The sequence below is a fragment of the Antechinus flavipes genome, chromosome 2 (genome assembly GCF_016432865.1).
Source record: "Antechinus flavipes isolate AdamAnt ecotype Samford, QLD, Australia chromosome 2, AdamAnt_v2, whole genome shotgun sequence".
Lineage (NCBI taxonomy): Eukaryota > Metazoa > Chordata > Mammalia > Dasyuromorphia > Dasyuridae > Antechinus > Antechinus flavipes.
In genome coordinates this window covers 467574410-467592083 of record NC_067399.1, presented here as the reverse complement: position 1 = coordinate 467592083, position 17674 = coordinate 467574410, and the positions used below count along the sequence as shown (strand labels likewise).

At 33.3% G+C, this 17674-nt stretch overlaps 1 protein-coding gene across 3 annotated transcripts in view; it reads left to right on the top strand.

Moving 5' to 3' along the window:
* GOLGA1 (golgin A1) overlaps positions 1 to 17674 on the top strand; it is a 60015-nt gene that overhangs the window by 9423 nt on the left and 32918 nt on the right. For 2 of the 3 annotated variants that reach the window (XM_051979631.1, XM_051979630.1), the window contains 5 exons: positions 2204 to 2236; positions 4167 to 4295; positions 5005 to 5174; positions 5657 to 5768; positions 13443 to 13538. In XM_051979631.1, the coding sequence (XP_051835591.1) occupies positions 2204 to 2236; positions 4167 to 4295; positions 5005 to 5174; positions 5657 to 5768; positions 13443 to 13538 (540 nt within the window). The remainder of the gene's footprint in view (positions 1 to 2203; positions 2237 to 4166; positions 4296 to 5004; positions 5175 to 5656; positions 5769 to 13442; positions 13539 to 17674) is intronic. The other variant, XM_051979633.1, reaches the window with a different exon arrangement.

Genomic DNA, 17674 nt, shown 5'->3' with positions numbered 1-17674 from the left:
CCTTTTTGTAGTGGCTAGCAACTGGAAAGTGAGTGGATGCCCATCAGTTGGGGAATGGCTGAATAAATTATGGTATATGAATGTTATGGAATATTATTGTTCTGTAAGAAATGACCAGCTGGATGATTTCAGAAAGGCCTGGAGAGACTTACATAAACTGATGCTAAATGAAATGAGCAGAACCAGGAGATCATTATATACTTCAACAACAATACTATATGAGAATCAATTCTGATGGAAGTGGCTATCTTTGGCAGTGAGAGGATCCAAATCAGTTCCAATTGATCAGTAATGAACAGAACAAGCTACACCCAGCGAAAGAACACTGGGAAATGAGTGTGGACCACAACATAGCATTTACACTCTTTCTGTTATTGGTAGCTTGCATTTTTGTTTTTCTTCCCAGGTTATCTTTACCTTTCTAAATCCGATTTTTTGTGTGTAGCAATACAATTGTATAAATATCTATACATAGATTATATTTAATATATACTTTAACATGTGTGGGACTACCTGCCATCAAGGGGAGGGAGTGAAGGGAAGGAAGGGAAAAGTTGGAACAGAAGTTTTTACAAGGATCAATGTTAAAAAAGTACCCATGCATATGTTTTGTTAATAAAAAGCTATTAATAAAAATAGTGATTCAGTATACATAGAATTCTGATCATCTCAGTAGACTAGAAAGAGAACATGAGGCAGATAACCCTGGCAAAAAAGGAACAGTAACCATTAGCTTTGTGGCAAGGGAGGAAGCAAAAAATAGTTTATCATAATCTAGTATAGAGGGGGTTTTTTACGTGTGTGTGTGTGTGTGTGTGTATTATGAATTAAAATGACAACTTAGAGCCATTAAAAAAGATTAAATTCTGAATTTTGGATTGAATTTTGAAGTTGTATTATTTCATCTGATTCTCATAAAAACCTTGGTGGGCAAGAGCTACAGGTATTATTATTTCTGCTTTATAAGTTAGAATACTGAAGTTTGAGGGAGATTAAAGGGATTAATTACTCATGGCCACACAGTATATCCTGTTTAGGGAAATAAAGAGATATGTTCTTAAGAACAGGTTAAAAATTTAAAAGTTGTGGCAATTAAAATGGTCAACTTTAGTCTTCTGAACCATTTATTTTTTGAATACTCTATCAGTGATAGATTAGTAAATTACAACTATTTTAAAAGGAGGTTAGTAAATCATTTACAATTCTATTTTAAAGGAGGTGATATTTTAGAGTGAAGTGGGAAGTTTGATATCATGGGCCATTGCGACATAATATAAATAATAAGTAATGTTATTTAAATTCACTTCTTTGAAAAAAATCTGTTTTTAAGGTGGTTATTGTTTTTAAAATTTATTTCTTTGTAATAACAAATAGTGCTTTAAGGTTACAGAGCACTTTACAATTATTATCTCATTTTATCTTCACAACAACTCAACTAATAGTACCTATTATTATTATCCTCTTTTTAACAGATGAGGAAACCGAGGCAGGCAAGTTAAATGATAGCCAGTGGGAGTTGAGACTTTCTGACTCCAGGTCCAACCCTCTGTCCACTGCATCACTTAGCTGCCTCTGTATAACCTTTTACTTCCTGATGCTAACATCTGTTTGGCAAAATGAAAATAGAACATAAAAATTATAACATGAATAAAAGCTAATAAGAAAATGTCTCCAGGATTAACTTAGCTTTTTTCCTCATCTCTTTTAATGTGTGAAATACAATTGACCTTTGTTCCTTTGACTTGTGCTAAATGAAACTGTATGGGCACACCCTACATTGCTTTGACTTATGCATTATTACAGTAGCATTATTGGTTATAATAACCAAACCCCGTGTAAAATTCTGTTGTAATGTTGGTACAGCCACTATAAATGATTAAAATGCTGTTTTTATGGGGTTAACTACTATCACTTCCAAGCAATGTTTCATCTAATTTCAAGTTTTAGCAAAGCTTTTGTTAAGTGAGAGATATATTTTTTTAGAAAAATGTTGAGCTTGCTGTGGTGTCAGTAGCTGGTTAAAAATCAATAGCCTTTGTCCTTTTGCAAACTTTCATAAGTTTATTTTGTTATTTCAGTTAGAACTTGTTGCTTTCTTAACATAGAAATGTTTTGTAACAGGATTTTTTTTCCCCTCAAAATCTTGGCATTGCCAGTTTTTAAAACTATAATCATTTTTATACTTTTCTTGTCTTTTTTTCAGGAATGGGCAGAGAAGTTGACTCAACTTGAAAAAGTAAGTTGTTTTCATTTTTCTGAGAATTAGATTTTGTCTCTGAGTTTAAGAAATCTGTTTTTTGGCTTGCAATAAATGAGGCAACACAGGAATGGGTATTATTGCTGGAGCTGTCCCTGAAGAAGGCAAACTGATTGAAAAATCTCTTTGTTTTATTGTTCTTACTAGTTAAAAATCAGGAGTACTTAGAGAAGTAGCCAGAGTGGAGAGTGTTCTAAGTTTATAGTATCAAGCTGCTAAAAAAAGAATCTTTCCTTACTAGATAATGTTCAGAAAAGTTTACAAAGTCTTTCTGTCTCAGGTCCAGCCCTCTGTCTACTGTACCACTTAGCTGCCTCTATATAACCTTTTACTTCCTGATGTTAATATCTATTTAGCAAAGTGAAAAGAGAACATAAAAATTATAATATGAATAAAACTAATAAAAAAAAGTGTCCTGGTAGTCCCAGGCAAGTCCTGTATCCTCTGTAGTATCCTCTGTAGATCTTAAGAAGTTTCTCCTTTGCTTTTCAATGGAGAAAAGATTTGAATACTATGTAATTTGCACATAAAGCTGAGTTAAACTAATGGCTTTTTTAAATTGTTTCTCCCATGTGTTTTCTTATCAGGCATAGTTCATACTTTAAAACAATGTTTTCCAAACTAATTTAGACACAGAACACAGGAAGAAATAGGGTCCTTGATTAAAAGACTATCCAGGGAAATTTTTTAAGCAAAAGTGGAAAAATTAATCCTTGAAGTTCTTCTCCTCCAGTTAGTCTTCAGTATTTTCATACCCCATAATTGCCATCCATAATTGGTATTTTTAATAAATGCATAAATTAATTTCTTTCAGAAAACATCATTAAAACTTTTTAATGAGTATCTTTGACAATGGAGTACAAAGGTTTTGCTGAGGCAGTGGGGTTAAGTCACTTGCCCAGGGTCACACAGCTAGGAAGTATTAAGTGTCTGAGGCCAGATTTGAACTCAGGTCCTCCTGACTTCAAGGCTGGTACCCTATCCACTACATTAACTAGCTGCCCCTAAAATTATGGTTTTTAAAAATCAAAAACCAATGAGTTAAGTTAGTGAACATCCTCTTTATTTTTCTATTTCTAAAACAGGGAGCTATGCTAAATAAAATCTGACCTGGATTTTCTTCATTTCATTCTAAGAAAAATCTGCTTTGGTGCCAATTATAGGGCAATAGAAATGCTTGTCTAGGATTTTAATTATAGGCAGTAGTAAATCTTATAGATGACTTTAATATCTTTTTAAACTAGAGAAAGAAATAACTAGCGTATTTGTGATTCCTTATAGCAATTTTTGGTCAACAAATTTGCTTTTGCTGACAACATTCATGTCTAATTATTGTCAGTTTACCAAAGTTCCAATTAAATATATTGTAATTTTTTTTCACTTAATAGTATTTTATTTTTCCCAATTACATATAAAGATAGTTTTCAACATTCCCTCCCCAAGACAGTAGGCAATCCAACGATAGACTATATATGAACAATCATATCAAACATATTTCTGTTATATTGTAATTTTTAAAGACATTCAGTCTTGATCTAGTTATTAGTTAACTAGTTCAGGATGTTCATTGTGAATACAGAAGTGAAATGACTATTTGGAACTGATGGTCAAATTTAATTAATTAAATGCTTCAGATAGTTTTGGTCATCATCTATCTCATTACTGGCTATTTTACAAAATCTATTTACTAATTGAATATTAATTGTTAATTATTCAGTCTTGGTCACAGGTATAATTCTTATCAACATTATTGTTAACATGAAATATAAAAAAGCTGTTTGTATTATAAAGCTATTAATGTAGACTATTTCTCTAGGGACTTTTCTTTGGGTAAAAATTAATTTTTTCCAAAAAAATAAAACAAAACATTTCCTCCATCTTAGTGATAGTATCTATTTCTTTCAAATAGGATAAAAGACTGTTGACAGCTCAGTTGCAGGAAATGAAGAACCAAAGTTTGAATCTGTTCCAAAAGAGGGATGAAATTGATGAATTAGAGGGATTCCAGCAACAGGAGCTGGCTAAAGTCAAACATTTGGTGAGCATCTCTTTTAAATACATCAAGTCTGCACTTAAAATATTTTTGAAGAGATTAATCTTACCTGATGAAAGTTAAAATAAACATCAGGGGTTCCTCTGAGACATTGCCTTTCAAGTCTTTTTGATTGTTGATTCATATGTATGTTCATACCCACTGAAAATCTTTCACGGACAGAAAGATATTTCTGTGTGATAACTCATGCTTGGTTTTTTTGTCACTACAATTGATCCACCAAAGATCTCTATAAAATTGTCATCTACATATATAATTTCTTTTTGGGCATATAAGTTTACCTTGCTTAGGTTTTTCCCCTAAAAAGACATAAATATTCAAGTGGCCTCTTAGTATCAATCCATATTTATTTATTATAAAGGTTAACAATATAGCTTTAATAATAGCTTTAAAAATAGCTTAATAGCTTTAAAAATTTTTATTGATAATTTTTACATGATGAAATCTAATAAAGTCCCTCATCCTTAAAGACTCTTCATTACGGTGAAGAAAAACAATTAAGAAAAAAAAAGTATATATTTTGCACCCATGGTTCCCAGCTTTATATTAAAAGGTTGGGAAATGTGTTTCATCACCTTTTTTTCTGAGATTGGACTTTGCATGTAAATTGAGTTTAGCTGCCTTTTAGTATTCTTTTGGTTGACATTATTGTAGCCATTGTGCATATATATATTCTTCATTTTGCATCCTGTAGCTTTTGAAAAAGGAAGAAAGTCTAGCAAAAATGGAACAGGAAATGGAGGCAAGAACCAGAGAATTAAGTCATGCACACGAGGAATTGTTGGCCTCTGTTCGGGTGTCTTCAGATTTAAGCTGTGAACTGGAGATGTTGCAGAGGCAGTATTCAGCGCTGGAAGACCAGAGGTTATTACTTGGTCTATGGGGCTTATGAGGATTGTTTTCATTCCAATCTGAACTTAGCTGTTCTTTTTCCAATTTAACTTTATAATATTCCTGAGTTCAGTCCATTATTTCATTCTACCTTACTTGTGCCTCATCCATGCATTCAGCATTTGACTGTAGATCTGTTGTAACAGTAGATAATACTTCAGCTTGGGATCACAGGAGAACTGTAGGCCAATCTCGTTCTTCCTCTTCAGTGTAATGGTTTATATTTTCATCATTGTTGAGTAAGCATTTTTAGTGAACCTAGATCAGAATTTCTCACAACTGCTTAGTTGGACTTTATTTCTTCTTGTATCCTTTTTTAAGAAAAGCAGAAGGAATAGTCTCTGTTAATTGTTTCAGATGAGCATGAGGTTTTTGCTTCCAGAAGCAAACTGTTTTAAGCTAACTTATCCAGTTGTGTTCTTTACATGTTCTGTGTATTTTCTTTTCCAATCAAGGGATCACTTGTTAGCTGCAGAAACAGGTGCAGAAAATAAAATCACTACTTTGGAGCAAAGGGAACAGGAACTACAAGTGTTCATTCAGCAGCTTTCTGTTGATTTACAAAAGGTGAGTTATGAAAGAGAACCTAGCTTTCCCTGATTCATAACACTTAGAACAACATTATGTATTCGACTGTGTATAAAGTATTGTGCTGGCCATTGGGAGATATAAATTTCATAAGGGACAAAGTCCTTGCTCTCAAAATACTAACAATTGACCTAAAGAATTGCACATACAATCTTAGGAATAATGTACCCTGTTGCAGGTTAAGTGCAGTAGAGAGGTATAAAATCAAATACTAAGTGAACTCTCAGAGGGAATGCTACTTAGAGGAGAGATTGGAGAAGATTTCCTTAGGAAATAAAATTTTAGCTGTACTTTAAAAGATGGATAGAAATTCACTTGTCAGTGAGGTAGGAAGTAAAACTATTCTTGGAATAGGAAATGTTGTGGACAAAGACATGGAGGCAAGAGTACAGGACAGTGCAGATGACAGGTTATTAATTTCCCTTATGAGACTGTTCAGTAGCTAAGCTTGCAGAAACAGTAAGTTTAAAACTACAGTTTAGCCATTTTGTTTTATAATGTGCTTACATCAGTAGTTGGTGAAAAATTCAACATTTGTGAATAATAAGACTATATTCATTTATATTATGTTTTAGTGTTTACATAGCATTTTCTTAACCATATGGGCTAGGGAGTTGTTGGGGTTCCCCTCCCCCCATTTGATAGATGATGAACTTAATGTTCAAAATCATATTGAGTGAAAAAGTCAGGACTTGAATCCCAGTCTCTTGCCTCTAAGCTCAGTGTTCTTTTCTCTTTACCTTAATGTTTGGGGAGGAGGTGACTATTTAGTTGAGGAATTGAGTTTGGCTTAGTTAAGATAAAGTGAGGACTAGTCTAGCATGGATTTTCTTAACAACACATTTTTACCTGTTCACAATGGTAGTAAAAAGAATCTGATTGCCCTTTGACTTCATAAAAACTTCCTGACCTTCAGAATTCAAGGTAGTGATGAAGGTGCCTCTAGTCTTCAGTAGAACGCAGAATTTTCCAATTTGATTATTAATCCAGATAGCATGTTCCTTAGTAGTGTAAACTAATAATTGTAACAATAACTTATTTTAACATATCTTTTGGCAACCTATGACTTATATGATTTATAAGTTTGACAGCTGAGGAGTTGGAGTGGGTCAATAGTCAAGTGAAATATTATGGCTGATTAGAGCACCAGCCCTGGAGTCAGCAGGTCCTGAATCCAAATCCAGCTGTAGTCACTTAACACTTTCTAGCTGTGTGATCCTAGACAAGTCACTTAACCCCAATTGCCTTACAAAAGAAAAAAAGGGAAAAAAAAGAAACATACTTAGAGAGTAGTTTCAAGGTTTGTAAAAGTTTTTTTGTGCAATTGCCTTTTAATATTTGTAGGACAAATGTAATTATATCCATTTTAATAATAGTTGATTTTATTGGTGTTCAAAAATCTAGAAGAGCAAACTCAGTGCTAATATAATTCTTCAGTTCTACAACTTAGCTATTTAGAGAGTTAGCAGGCACTCTGAGAAGTTTAATGACTTGCCCAGGGTCATACAGTCAGGATGTGTTGAGACAGGACTTGAGTCCAAATTATGTTGACTTCAGAGTTCTAAAGTCAACTCTTTATCCACCATGCTACCTTATGTCTTAGTGGTAATAGATGTAGTTTTAGTAAGTACTGACTTAACTGCTTCACAATGGCATAGAGATTACTAGCAAAGATTTTATCAGCTTCTTTTTGGATATATACCTAATTCCACCTTTCTTAATAGAAAGCATTTTATTGTTAGAAGATGGGAACAAAAGCAACTCCTCCAGATATCAGTTACATTTTTATATATTTAACACAAACTTTATATTGCTTATATTGCTAAAATAAATTTCATACACAAAAAAATAACATATTGACAGGATAAAAAAGGGAATACTACAAAGTCCTAGGGGTTATAATCATTGAGCAAACAAGCATTATTAACCATTTCCTCTCGGTGGGGCACAGAATGGCAAAAACAAGGCTCACATTCTAATGGGGAGATAACACGAAAACCAATTATGTGCTTGCAAAATATAAATAGATTAGATGAAAAATACTCTCAGAGGGCAAGCACTCTCATTGGAGGGGAAACACTCTTGTAAAAGGTGAGAGTTGAACTGAAGCTTGAGGGAAGCTAGGAGGCAGAGTTGAGAAGAGATCATTCTGGGGATGGGAGGACAGTCAACAAAAATGGGATTTGGAAGAGAGACTAAGGAAAGAGCAAGGAAGTCCCTGTCACTGGATCATAGAGTATGTATAAGTGAGTAAAGTACAAAAAAACTGAAAAATTAGGAAGAGACTAGGTTGCAAAGGATTTTAAAAATCAAATAATCGGATTTTATATTTAATTCTGGAGGTAATGGGGCCCACTGAAATTTACTGATGACATCAGACTTGTGCTTTAGGAAGATCAGTTTAGCAACTGAATGATAAAATAGAGAAGGTTTGGAGTCTTAATTGGAAGGCTATTGGCAGAGTCCAGGTGTGAGAAGATAATGATCTCTAACAGGGTGGTGGTTGTGGTAAGTGGAGAAAGGTCTGTTGGGAGAGAGATTTTAAAGTAGAAACAATAAGATTCGACAATATATTCGAAAGGTGAGGTGAGTGTAGTTGGCAAGATTATACACTTGGTAAGTGGGAAGATGGTGATGATTTCTCCTACAGTAATAAGAAAGCTGAGGTACAGGAAGGTTTAGAGTAAGAGATAATGATTTCAGATTTGAACATGTTCAGTTTGAGGTCCAGTACTTAGTTGTTGATATAAAACTGGAAGTCAGGAGAAAGGTTAGAGCTAAACAAGTAGATTCGAGAATCATCGGTATTGAGATGATAATTTAATCCATGGAACTGTGTAGATTCTTGGTGAACACACTAGTTAGTGAACTTAACTTAATGGAATATCCAGCAAAAAAAATCAAGCAGAAATCATCTGACAGATAGTAGAACCAGAAGAGAGCAGTGTCAAGAAAAACCAGAGAGAAGAGAATATCCAGAAAAGAACATGAATACTGTCAAAATTCAAAGAAGTCAAGAAGATTGATGAATGAGGTGATGATTAGATTTGAAAATTATGAGAGTATCATAAAAAGCAACTCATTGCTTTGGTAATTGTTGAACAAGCTGCCTTTAACAGTTTCTTAAATATTATCTTTTGATCATTACATAGTCTTTGACTCAGTTCATCACTTGTAGCTTATTTGTGTACATATAAGATATACCCCTGTATAATTAGAATACTAGAATATCTGAAGTTCCAAATAGAAAACACTTTTCTTTTTAAGATACATTACCAAAGCAGTAGTGTCAAGAATGATTGATATAAAATACGGCATTTTCTTGGGGACCATTTAAACTTACTATGGTTCTGTATATTTTAAAATCCATTATCATCTCTCCTAAGTACAGCTTCAGTATTCCAAATTAAGGACTGAATTAAACAAAAACAGTATATAACTCCACCAGGATAGACATTAGATGGATCCTTCATCTCATAAAATCTTCCTTTAATATTACCAAAATGTCAGTTGGAAAAAATAATTATTAAATTCTTATTATACACCAATGAAAGAGATGGACAGCTTCAAGCTTGAATTTGGAGGCCACATTGAATCAATGGATGAAGGTAATATCTACAGATATTTTGGTCTCCTCCAGGCAAAATACATCAGGAATAAAGAGATTTATTGTCAGCATACAATCAAAACTGGAGAGGAAGAACACATTTAATATCAATTTCAATAACCATTTTTGAAACTATAAACCAAAAAAGATTTAGAAAGTATCCTAACCAAAATTCATACAATCTTAAAATTCAGGGTTGTCCCCCTGAGATAATTATACAAAGATTAACAATTCCTTATCAGAAAAGAGGAAGAAGGTTAGTGGATATTTGCAGAGCAAATGATAAATAGATTGGAAAAAAAAAACCAACAACCCTACACAAATACTTTTGAAATAAGCAGATGTCAATGATAAACAGATTATAAGCAAGTATAAAGGATGACAATAGATATCACTACGAAAAATTTAACTGAAAGTAATTTTTCTCTGAATGCAGCCTGTAAAAGGGCTTAGACTGAAGCCTGGATATGTACTGAGAATGCTTACAGTGAGTATAAGAAGATGGCTTACATCCTAATACTTATCTACCTTTCCAGAGTCTACAGAAGGTAAAATGTAAAAAAAAAAAATAGGATAGTGATGATTCTGGATCATTTCTATCAATCCTATCAACAAAAATAATAAAAGGAGCAGGATGATGATTTTAACTTGCACAATATAAACCAAGCACAGTGGACCCTCTCTCCAAGTTAGTCATAAAAAGGTTGACACATCAATAAGGAGAGAGATGAAATGAAAGATAATTTTAGAATAGGTGATTAAAAGGTTAAAAACAACCAAGATGTTTATGGAACTGACATCACTTCAAAGAGCACTAGTAAAAGCTAACAATAGGGACATGTCACTCAGTGGATCAAATGTATCCAAAATTGAATGAACCTTCAAATGAACCTGTGAAACATCTGAGATCCAAAAGTGAAATCAGAAGGTTCATAATCAGCAACATCCACATGAGTTCAATCAATAGTATATCCATAAGCATTTAATAAATGCTCTCTCAAGTATTTGTTTGCAGAAATGGATTTCTGATAGTGACTCAAAAACAGGTTTTACCACTAGAAGGTACAGAAAGATTATTTCAGAATTCAGACTTACTGATCAAGGCATATCTTTAATAGCTTTTTATTTTCAAAATACATACAAATACAGTTTTCAGCATTCACCCTTGCAAAACTTTGTGTTCCAAATTTTTCTCCCTGCCTTCTCCTACTCCCTCAACTAGACAGAAAGCAATCCAATATATGTTAGACATGTACATTTCTTCTATACATATTTCCACATTTATCATGCTGTACAAGAAAATTGGGTCAAAAAGGGGAAAAATGAGAAAGAAAACAAAAAGCAAACAACAAAAAAGGTCAAAAATCTATGTTGTGATCCACATTTAGTCCCAATAGTCCTCTTTCTGGATGCAGATTTCTGGATTTCTCTTGGAAATGGCATGAATCACCTCATAATTGAAAAAAGCCATGTCTGTCAGAGTCAATCATCACATAATCTTGTTGCTGTGTACAATGTTTTTCTGATTCTACTCAATTCACTCAGCATCAGTTCATGCAAGTCTCTTCAGCCCCTTCCAAAATCATCCTACTAATTGTTTCTTATAGAAAAATAATATTCCATAACATTTGTATATCATAACTTATTCAGCCATTCTCCAATTGATGGGTATCCACTCAGTTTCTAGTTCCTTGCCACTACAAAATGGGCTGCCACAGACACTTTTGCATATGTGAATCCTTTTTCCTTTTCCATGATCTCTTTGGGAAACAAGCCTAGTAGAAACACTGCAATCAATGCGTATTTTTATGAAGAAATGGTAGAAATTGAAATAATCACTCCAATGGTTGTACAAATTCACTATCTGGAGATATTTTAGAATATCTGATGGTCAGAGATCTTGCATTAAGAAGTTCACTCCTCTTCATAAACTAACGGATAACAAATTCTATTAAAACCTCAAAATATCCTTGAGAATTCTGGAAGTAAATTGTACTAGAATCAAAGTAGTATGATAAAGGAAGCTTTTGCTATCAATTAACCCAAACATAATACTGATACATAAACATTTAAGAACTTTTTTAATAGATGTCATCATACCAAATACTCATAATCTAACTATTTTGAATAAAAGTTTTTAAGTATATAGAAATCTAGTGCAATAAATCAAAACCATGGTGGAACAAAATTGAAATGCATGTTCTACCTGTCTTTTTGTGAGAAATGCCTGAAACTTAGGCCTAAAGTTCCTTTTAGTGAGCTTGGAAATGATCCGACATCCCAATATTTGTATTATATTTTTAAAAAGCATTCACCTACACAGTAGTCCATTAGATATAAAAGAAGAACAGCAACATAATCTTTCCCAGGCCAATTTCTGTTTGAACTTAATTTAATTTAAGGTAAGAGTAAGATTATAAAAACTTCAGTTTTTATACTGTTCAAAGCAGATTATTCAAGAAAGTATGTATCATTATAGAGTGTAAGATATGACCTGCTTAGCAAGCTATAACCTAGTGGCTATAGTTTTTCTTCAGAAACTTGATATTTTTCATAAATGATGAATCCTTATTACACAAGTATAGACTTTACAAAAGCTTTTAAATTTCATCACATAAAACTGGAATTAGACTATTCCAACAGAATTGTTACTCACAGTTGCCCAGACATAACTGATAAGTAAAAATTAAAGGAAAAAAATTTTAATATATCTATAATCATTCAGCTACATTTAGAGAAGGTTTTCAAAACATAGTAGCCAGCAGAAAAAATCAAAATCATGCTGGAATTAACTGATGTGGATATACAATTTCTGTCACTCTTACTGTCACTGAGACTATCATGAATTGTTTTTTGGTTTTTTTTTTTTTGAGCCTAAAGAAGAGGAGCTTACATCCCAAACTTTTCTCATTATTTGCAAAGAGCAATTATTTATCTACCTATGCAAAAGTGTAGAGAACATTAAATACAAAAGAAAACTAAATAATGACTTCTAAGACTCATTTCTATTTGATCTAAAAAAGGAGAGAAGAATCAGATGAGGATCTGTTAAAAACAGCGTGTGTTTATGTAACATGGTAAGATTGACAGTGTTTTATTAAGATTTATCATTTGAGCCTTGTGAGGTGGGTGCTGCAGACCTGGTGATCTGTTTTGTATGCATTAGGAAACACTCGGAGGTGAAGGAGTCCCCTCTTAGGATCACACAATTGCTATGAGTCAGAGCAGAGGCAGAAATAGAAATTCCCAAATTGCTTTTACAATATCTTCCTAACTTACTGTACCACTTCTCCCAAAGACAGACAAACAGCTGCTGTGGTCTTCCCTACAGCCTTCTCGAAGCCTCTCCTTTCCATTGTTTTAGGAAAACACATGAAACCCCCCCGCCCCCCGCACTTTGCTTTGACATGGGAAGGTACAGATGGCCCCTTGCCTGCTTTGCTCTAGACTCCCTTATGTTTGTTGGGTCTTTCTACACTGTGAGGTGAATGGGGAATTTTGTCAAGCAGAAACTTCTGGGGATACCACAGCAGGAGTGGACAATAACTCATTCTCAGATGGTTGTTTTTTCTACCAGCTTGTTAGCAAGTCATGTTCCTTTGGATCTCACAAGAATTACTCTTTAGACTTCCTTCACTTCATGTGATCATACCATGCTGACCTCCAAACCTACCCTCAATAAATCATCATATACATAATCATGCAGGATTTCTCATCTAACGCACATTCATTGATACTGGATTTACTTTTTCAGTAAGTAGATAATAGAAATGGAAAGTGTTGCAATACATTTCTTGGTCCAGATTTATTTTGAATAATATGTCTGTAGTTTTTGTATTCTTACTTTAAAAGTGTTACCTATTTCTACATTTTTTATAATATTTGACAATAAATTGAATCTGGAATATATTAATAGTCTTTGTACCATTTTTTATTATTCATTTGTTATATGTTAGAATATTGTAATTTTGGAGCTGGAAAGGGCCTACCCCTTTAAAAAAAAAATACAGAATTCATAAAACTAACTCTCCTTCCCAAAATTGTAGGCTCAGATTATCACAGCTTGTTCTGAGAAGAGGTTGGGCACGATGCAGGCTGAGCATGAATCTTTGAAGCTTGAAAATGAACAGCAAAATCAAAAGGTAGGGAGTTTAGGATAGCCAAGGGAGGGACAAAACTGAATAAGAGAAATAGCAATAATAGTAAGAGATCAAATAGTTTTGAAAGGTAGAAATAGTACAGGATTTATAATCAGAAATCCGGGGTTCATATTTGATTTTTCTTGGCTATATGACTGGTCAAGTCACTTTATCTCTGACTCTCCTATCCTCTCATATGAAGTAGGGTTGGCATTAGTATTTATCACAAATTATATGAGTTATTCAGGCCTTTACTTAGATCCCAGTACATGCTGACTAGCTGGGTATATTCCCTAATATCTACATCAGAGCTTTATAAATTTTTGTAAGCTACATAAAAATAAGGTTTATTAACTGTAATCTATTGCTCCAGCATTTATAGTTAAAGAGTGTTGGATTTCTCAAGATAACTTATACTAACATGTCTGGGAGGTAGCTTAAAATAGGACCCAGCAGCTATTCACTATGTCCACTTCTTTTTATCTAGAAAGAACTAGATAGCCTCAAACAGACCAACTCCTAGTTCTGACCAAAAACAGCTTTTGGGGGACCAAAAAAATATTAACCCAAAACACAATAATCCTAAAATGGACAAATAAAAAAACATATTAATGTTAAATACAAAGGAAATTTTCAAGGAGTACAACTGCTGATCCTCCTGCTCACCTATACCTAGAACCTTCATTGGATTCCTCTTTCCTGTTCTCTTTGAAGTAAACTTTTTCCATCCTACAGAAATCACGCCCCATCTTCTAGAAGCTATGCCAGCAATCTTTGAATCTTCTTTGTTGGAGTGTCTTGGCTAACAAGAGCTGTGGCCAAAAATTCCTGTAGTATCAGCCCATGCCTTGCCATCATTTTTATTTTCTGCAGCTTCAGAGAAATGGAAGCATCCATAGAGGTTCCAGAAGCCAATGTGGCATAGTTATTGTATCATGAGATTTAGAACTGGAAGGAAAGGGACTTTTAGAAATGTTATTTTTTTAATTCAGTTTCTTTTCAGTTTAAATTCACTCCCTTTCCCACTTCTTCCCACCCATTGGGAAGACAAGAAAAACAAAACATATTTCAAATGTTTAGTAATATAAGACATGTTTCCATTTTAGTTGCTTTCATTAAAAAAAATTGATATGTCAATATGGTAGAATATTAATGTATTATAATAAAGGATGAAGGGGGGAAAGTTTCAGAAAAACTTCTCTTTCCCATTATCAGATTGTTTTGACACATACAGCTGTGTAGGTTTGAGATCTGGTACTGCTAGGTCCTCTTTCCATTTTTTTTTTTTTTTATTGATTCCTTTGGTATTCTTCCTTTTGTTCCTCCAGAAGAATTTTGGTATTTTTTTTCCATCTCTGTAAAGTAATTCTTTGGTTGTTTGATTGATATAGTGCTGAAAAAAAATTAATTTAGGTAGTATTATCATTTTTGTTAAATTGGCTTGGTCTAGCCATGAACAAATAACATTCAGTTATTTAGACATCTTTACTTGTGTGAAAAGTGTTTTTGTAATTGTGTTTGTATAATTTGTTGTTTGAGTCTTGGTAGGTACTTTCTCAGATATTTTAAGTGTCCTTGGTTATTTTAAATAGAATTTTCTGTCTTCCTACAGCATTTTGTTAGTAGTATACAGAAATCTGAATGATTTGTGGAGGATTAGTTATATTCTGCAATTTTGTTGAAATTCATTGTTTCAATTAGTTAGAATTGATTTAGGGTCCTAAGGAAACCAACATTTGTTTTTAAAAAAAAGTTATAGTTTTGTTTCTTCATTGATTATTTCTTCAGTTTCTTTTTCTTGTCCAGTATTGCTGTAGATAGCACTTCTAATTCAAAAATAATAATAGTGACAATGGGCTTCCTCATTTCACTTGCTGATCTTATCAAAGAAACTTATCTAGTTTCTGTTACAGATAATAATGGCTCTTAATTTTATTTTATTATTTTTTTTTTCTTAAATAACTTTTTATTGATAGAATCCATGCCAGGGTAATTTTTTTACAGCATTATCTCTTGCATTCACTTCTGTTCCGATTTTTCCCCTCCCTCCCTCCACCCCCTCCCCCAGATGGCAAGCAGTCCTTTACATGTTGAATAGGTTACAGTATATCCTAGATACAATATATGTGTGCAGAACCGAACAGTTTTCTTGTTGCACAGGGAGAATTGAATTCAGAAGGTATAAATAATCCAGGGAAGAAAACAAAAATGCAAGCAGTTTATATTCATTTTCCAGTGTTCTTTCTTTGGGTGTAGCTGCTTCTGTCCATCTTTGATCAATTAAAGCTCTCTTTATCGAAGAGATCCACTTCCATCAGAATACATCCTCAAACAGTATCGTTGTTGAGGTATATAATGATCTTCTGGTTCTGCTCATTTCACTTAGCATCAGTTCATGTAAGTCTCGCCAGTCCTCTCTGTATTCATCCTTCTGGTCATTCCTTACAGAACAATAATATTCCATAATGTTCATATACCACAATTTACTCAACCATTCTCCAATTGATGGGCATCCATTCATTTTCCAGCTTCTGGCCATTACAAACAGGGCTGCCACAAACATTTTGGCACATAGAAGTCCCTTTCCCTTCTTTAGTATCTCTTTGGGATATAAGCCCAGTAGAAACACTGCTGGATCAAAGGGTATGCACAGTTTGATAACTTTTTGAGCATAGTTCCAAATTGCTCTCCAGAATGGCTGGATGTGTTCACAATTCCACCAACAATGTATCAATGTCCCTGTTTTCTCACATCCCCTCCAACATTCCACATTATCTTTCCCTGTCATTCTAGCCAATCTGACAGGTGTGTAGTGGTATCTCAGAGTTGTCTTAATTTGCATTTCTCTGATTAATAATGATTTGGAGCATATTTTCATATGGCTATAAATAGTTTCAATTTCTTCATCCGAGAATTGTCTGTTCATATCCTTTGACCATTTATCAATTGGAGAATGGTTTGATTTCTTATAAATTAGAGTCAATTCTCTATATTTTGGAAATGAGGCCTTTATCAAAACCTTTGATTGTAAAAATGTTTTCCCAGTTTATTGTTTCCCTTCTAATCTTGTCTGCATTTGTTTTGTTTGTACAAAAACTTTTCAATTTGATATAATCAAAATTTTCTATTTTGTGATCGATAGTGATCTCTAGTTCTTCTTTGGTCATAAATTCCTCCCTCTTCCACAGGTCTGAAAGGTAAATTATCCTATGCTCTTCCAATTTATTTATAATCTCATTCTTTATGCCAAGGTCATGAACCCATTTTGACCTTATCTTGGTGTACGGTGTTAAGTGTGGGTCAATGCCTAGTTTCTGCCATACTAATTTCCAATTTTCCTAGCAATTTTTGTCAAATAATGCGTTCTTATCCCAGAAACTGGGGGTCTTTGGGTTTGTCAAACACTATATTATTAAAGTTATTGGCTGTTTTGTCCTTTGAACTTAAACTATTCCATTGATCAACTAGTCTGTTTCTTAGCCAATACCAGATGGTTTTAGTAACTGCTGCTTTATAATATAATTTTAGATCTGGTACAGCTAGATGGCTCTTGATTTTAGAGAGATACTAGTTCTAATTAAAAATTGGTTATTTTTTTAATATGGTCACTTATGCTTATAGCCCTGTATCTCTGCTATAAATAGTACATGATTTCATGATACAATATGTAGTCTCATTGCTAGTAATTTTTTTGTAACATTTTTGTATTAATATTCTTCAGGGAAATTTGGCTTATAGTTTTTTTTCTCTGTTTTGACCCTCTCTGGTTTAGGTGTTAAGAAAGATTATATTTGGTTCATAGTAAGAATTTGGTAGTATTCTTTCTTCACCTATTTTTTCAAACAATTTATGTGATACTAGAACTATATAGTCTTTAAAAGTTTGGTATAATTTACTTTAAAATCCATCTGGTCCTGACTTTGTTTCTGTAGGAAATTCATTTATGGCTTATTTAATTTCCTATTCCCAAGATTGAATTATTTAAGTATTCTATTTCCTGTTCTGTCTCTCTGGGCATATATAATTTCATAAATATTCATCCATTTTATTTAGATTGTCAGTTCTTTTGGCATATAATTGGGCAAAACAGCTTCTAATTGCTTTCATTTCTTTATTGGTTTTGTGAATTCACCTTTTAC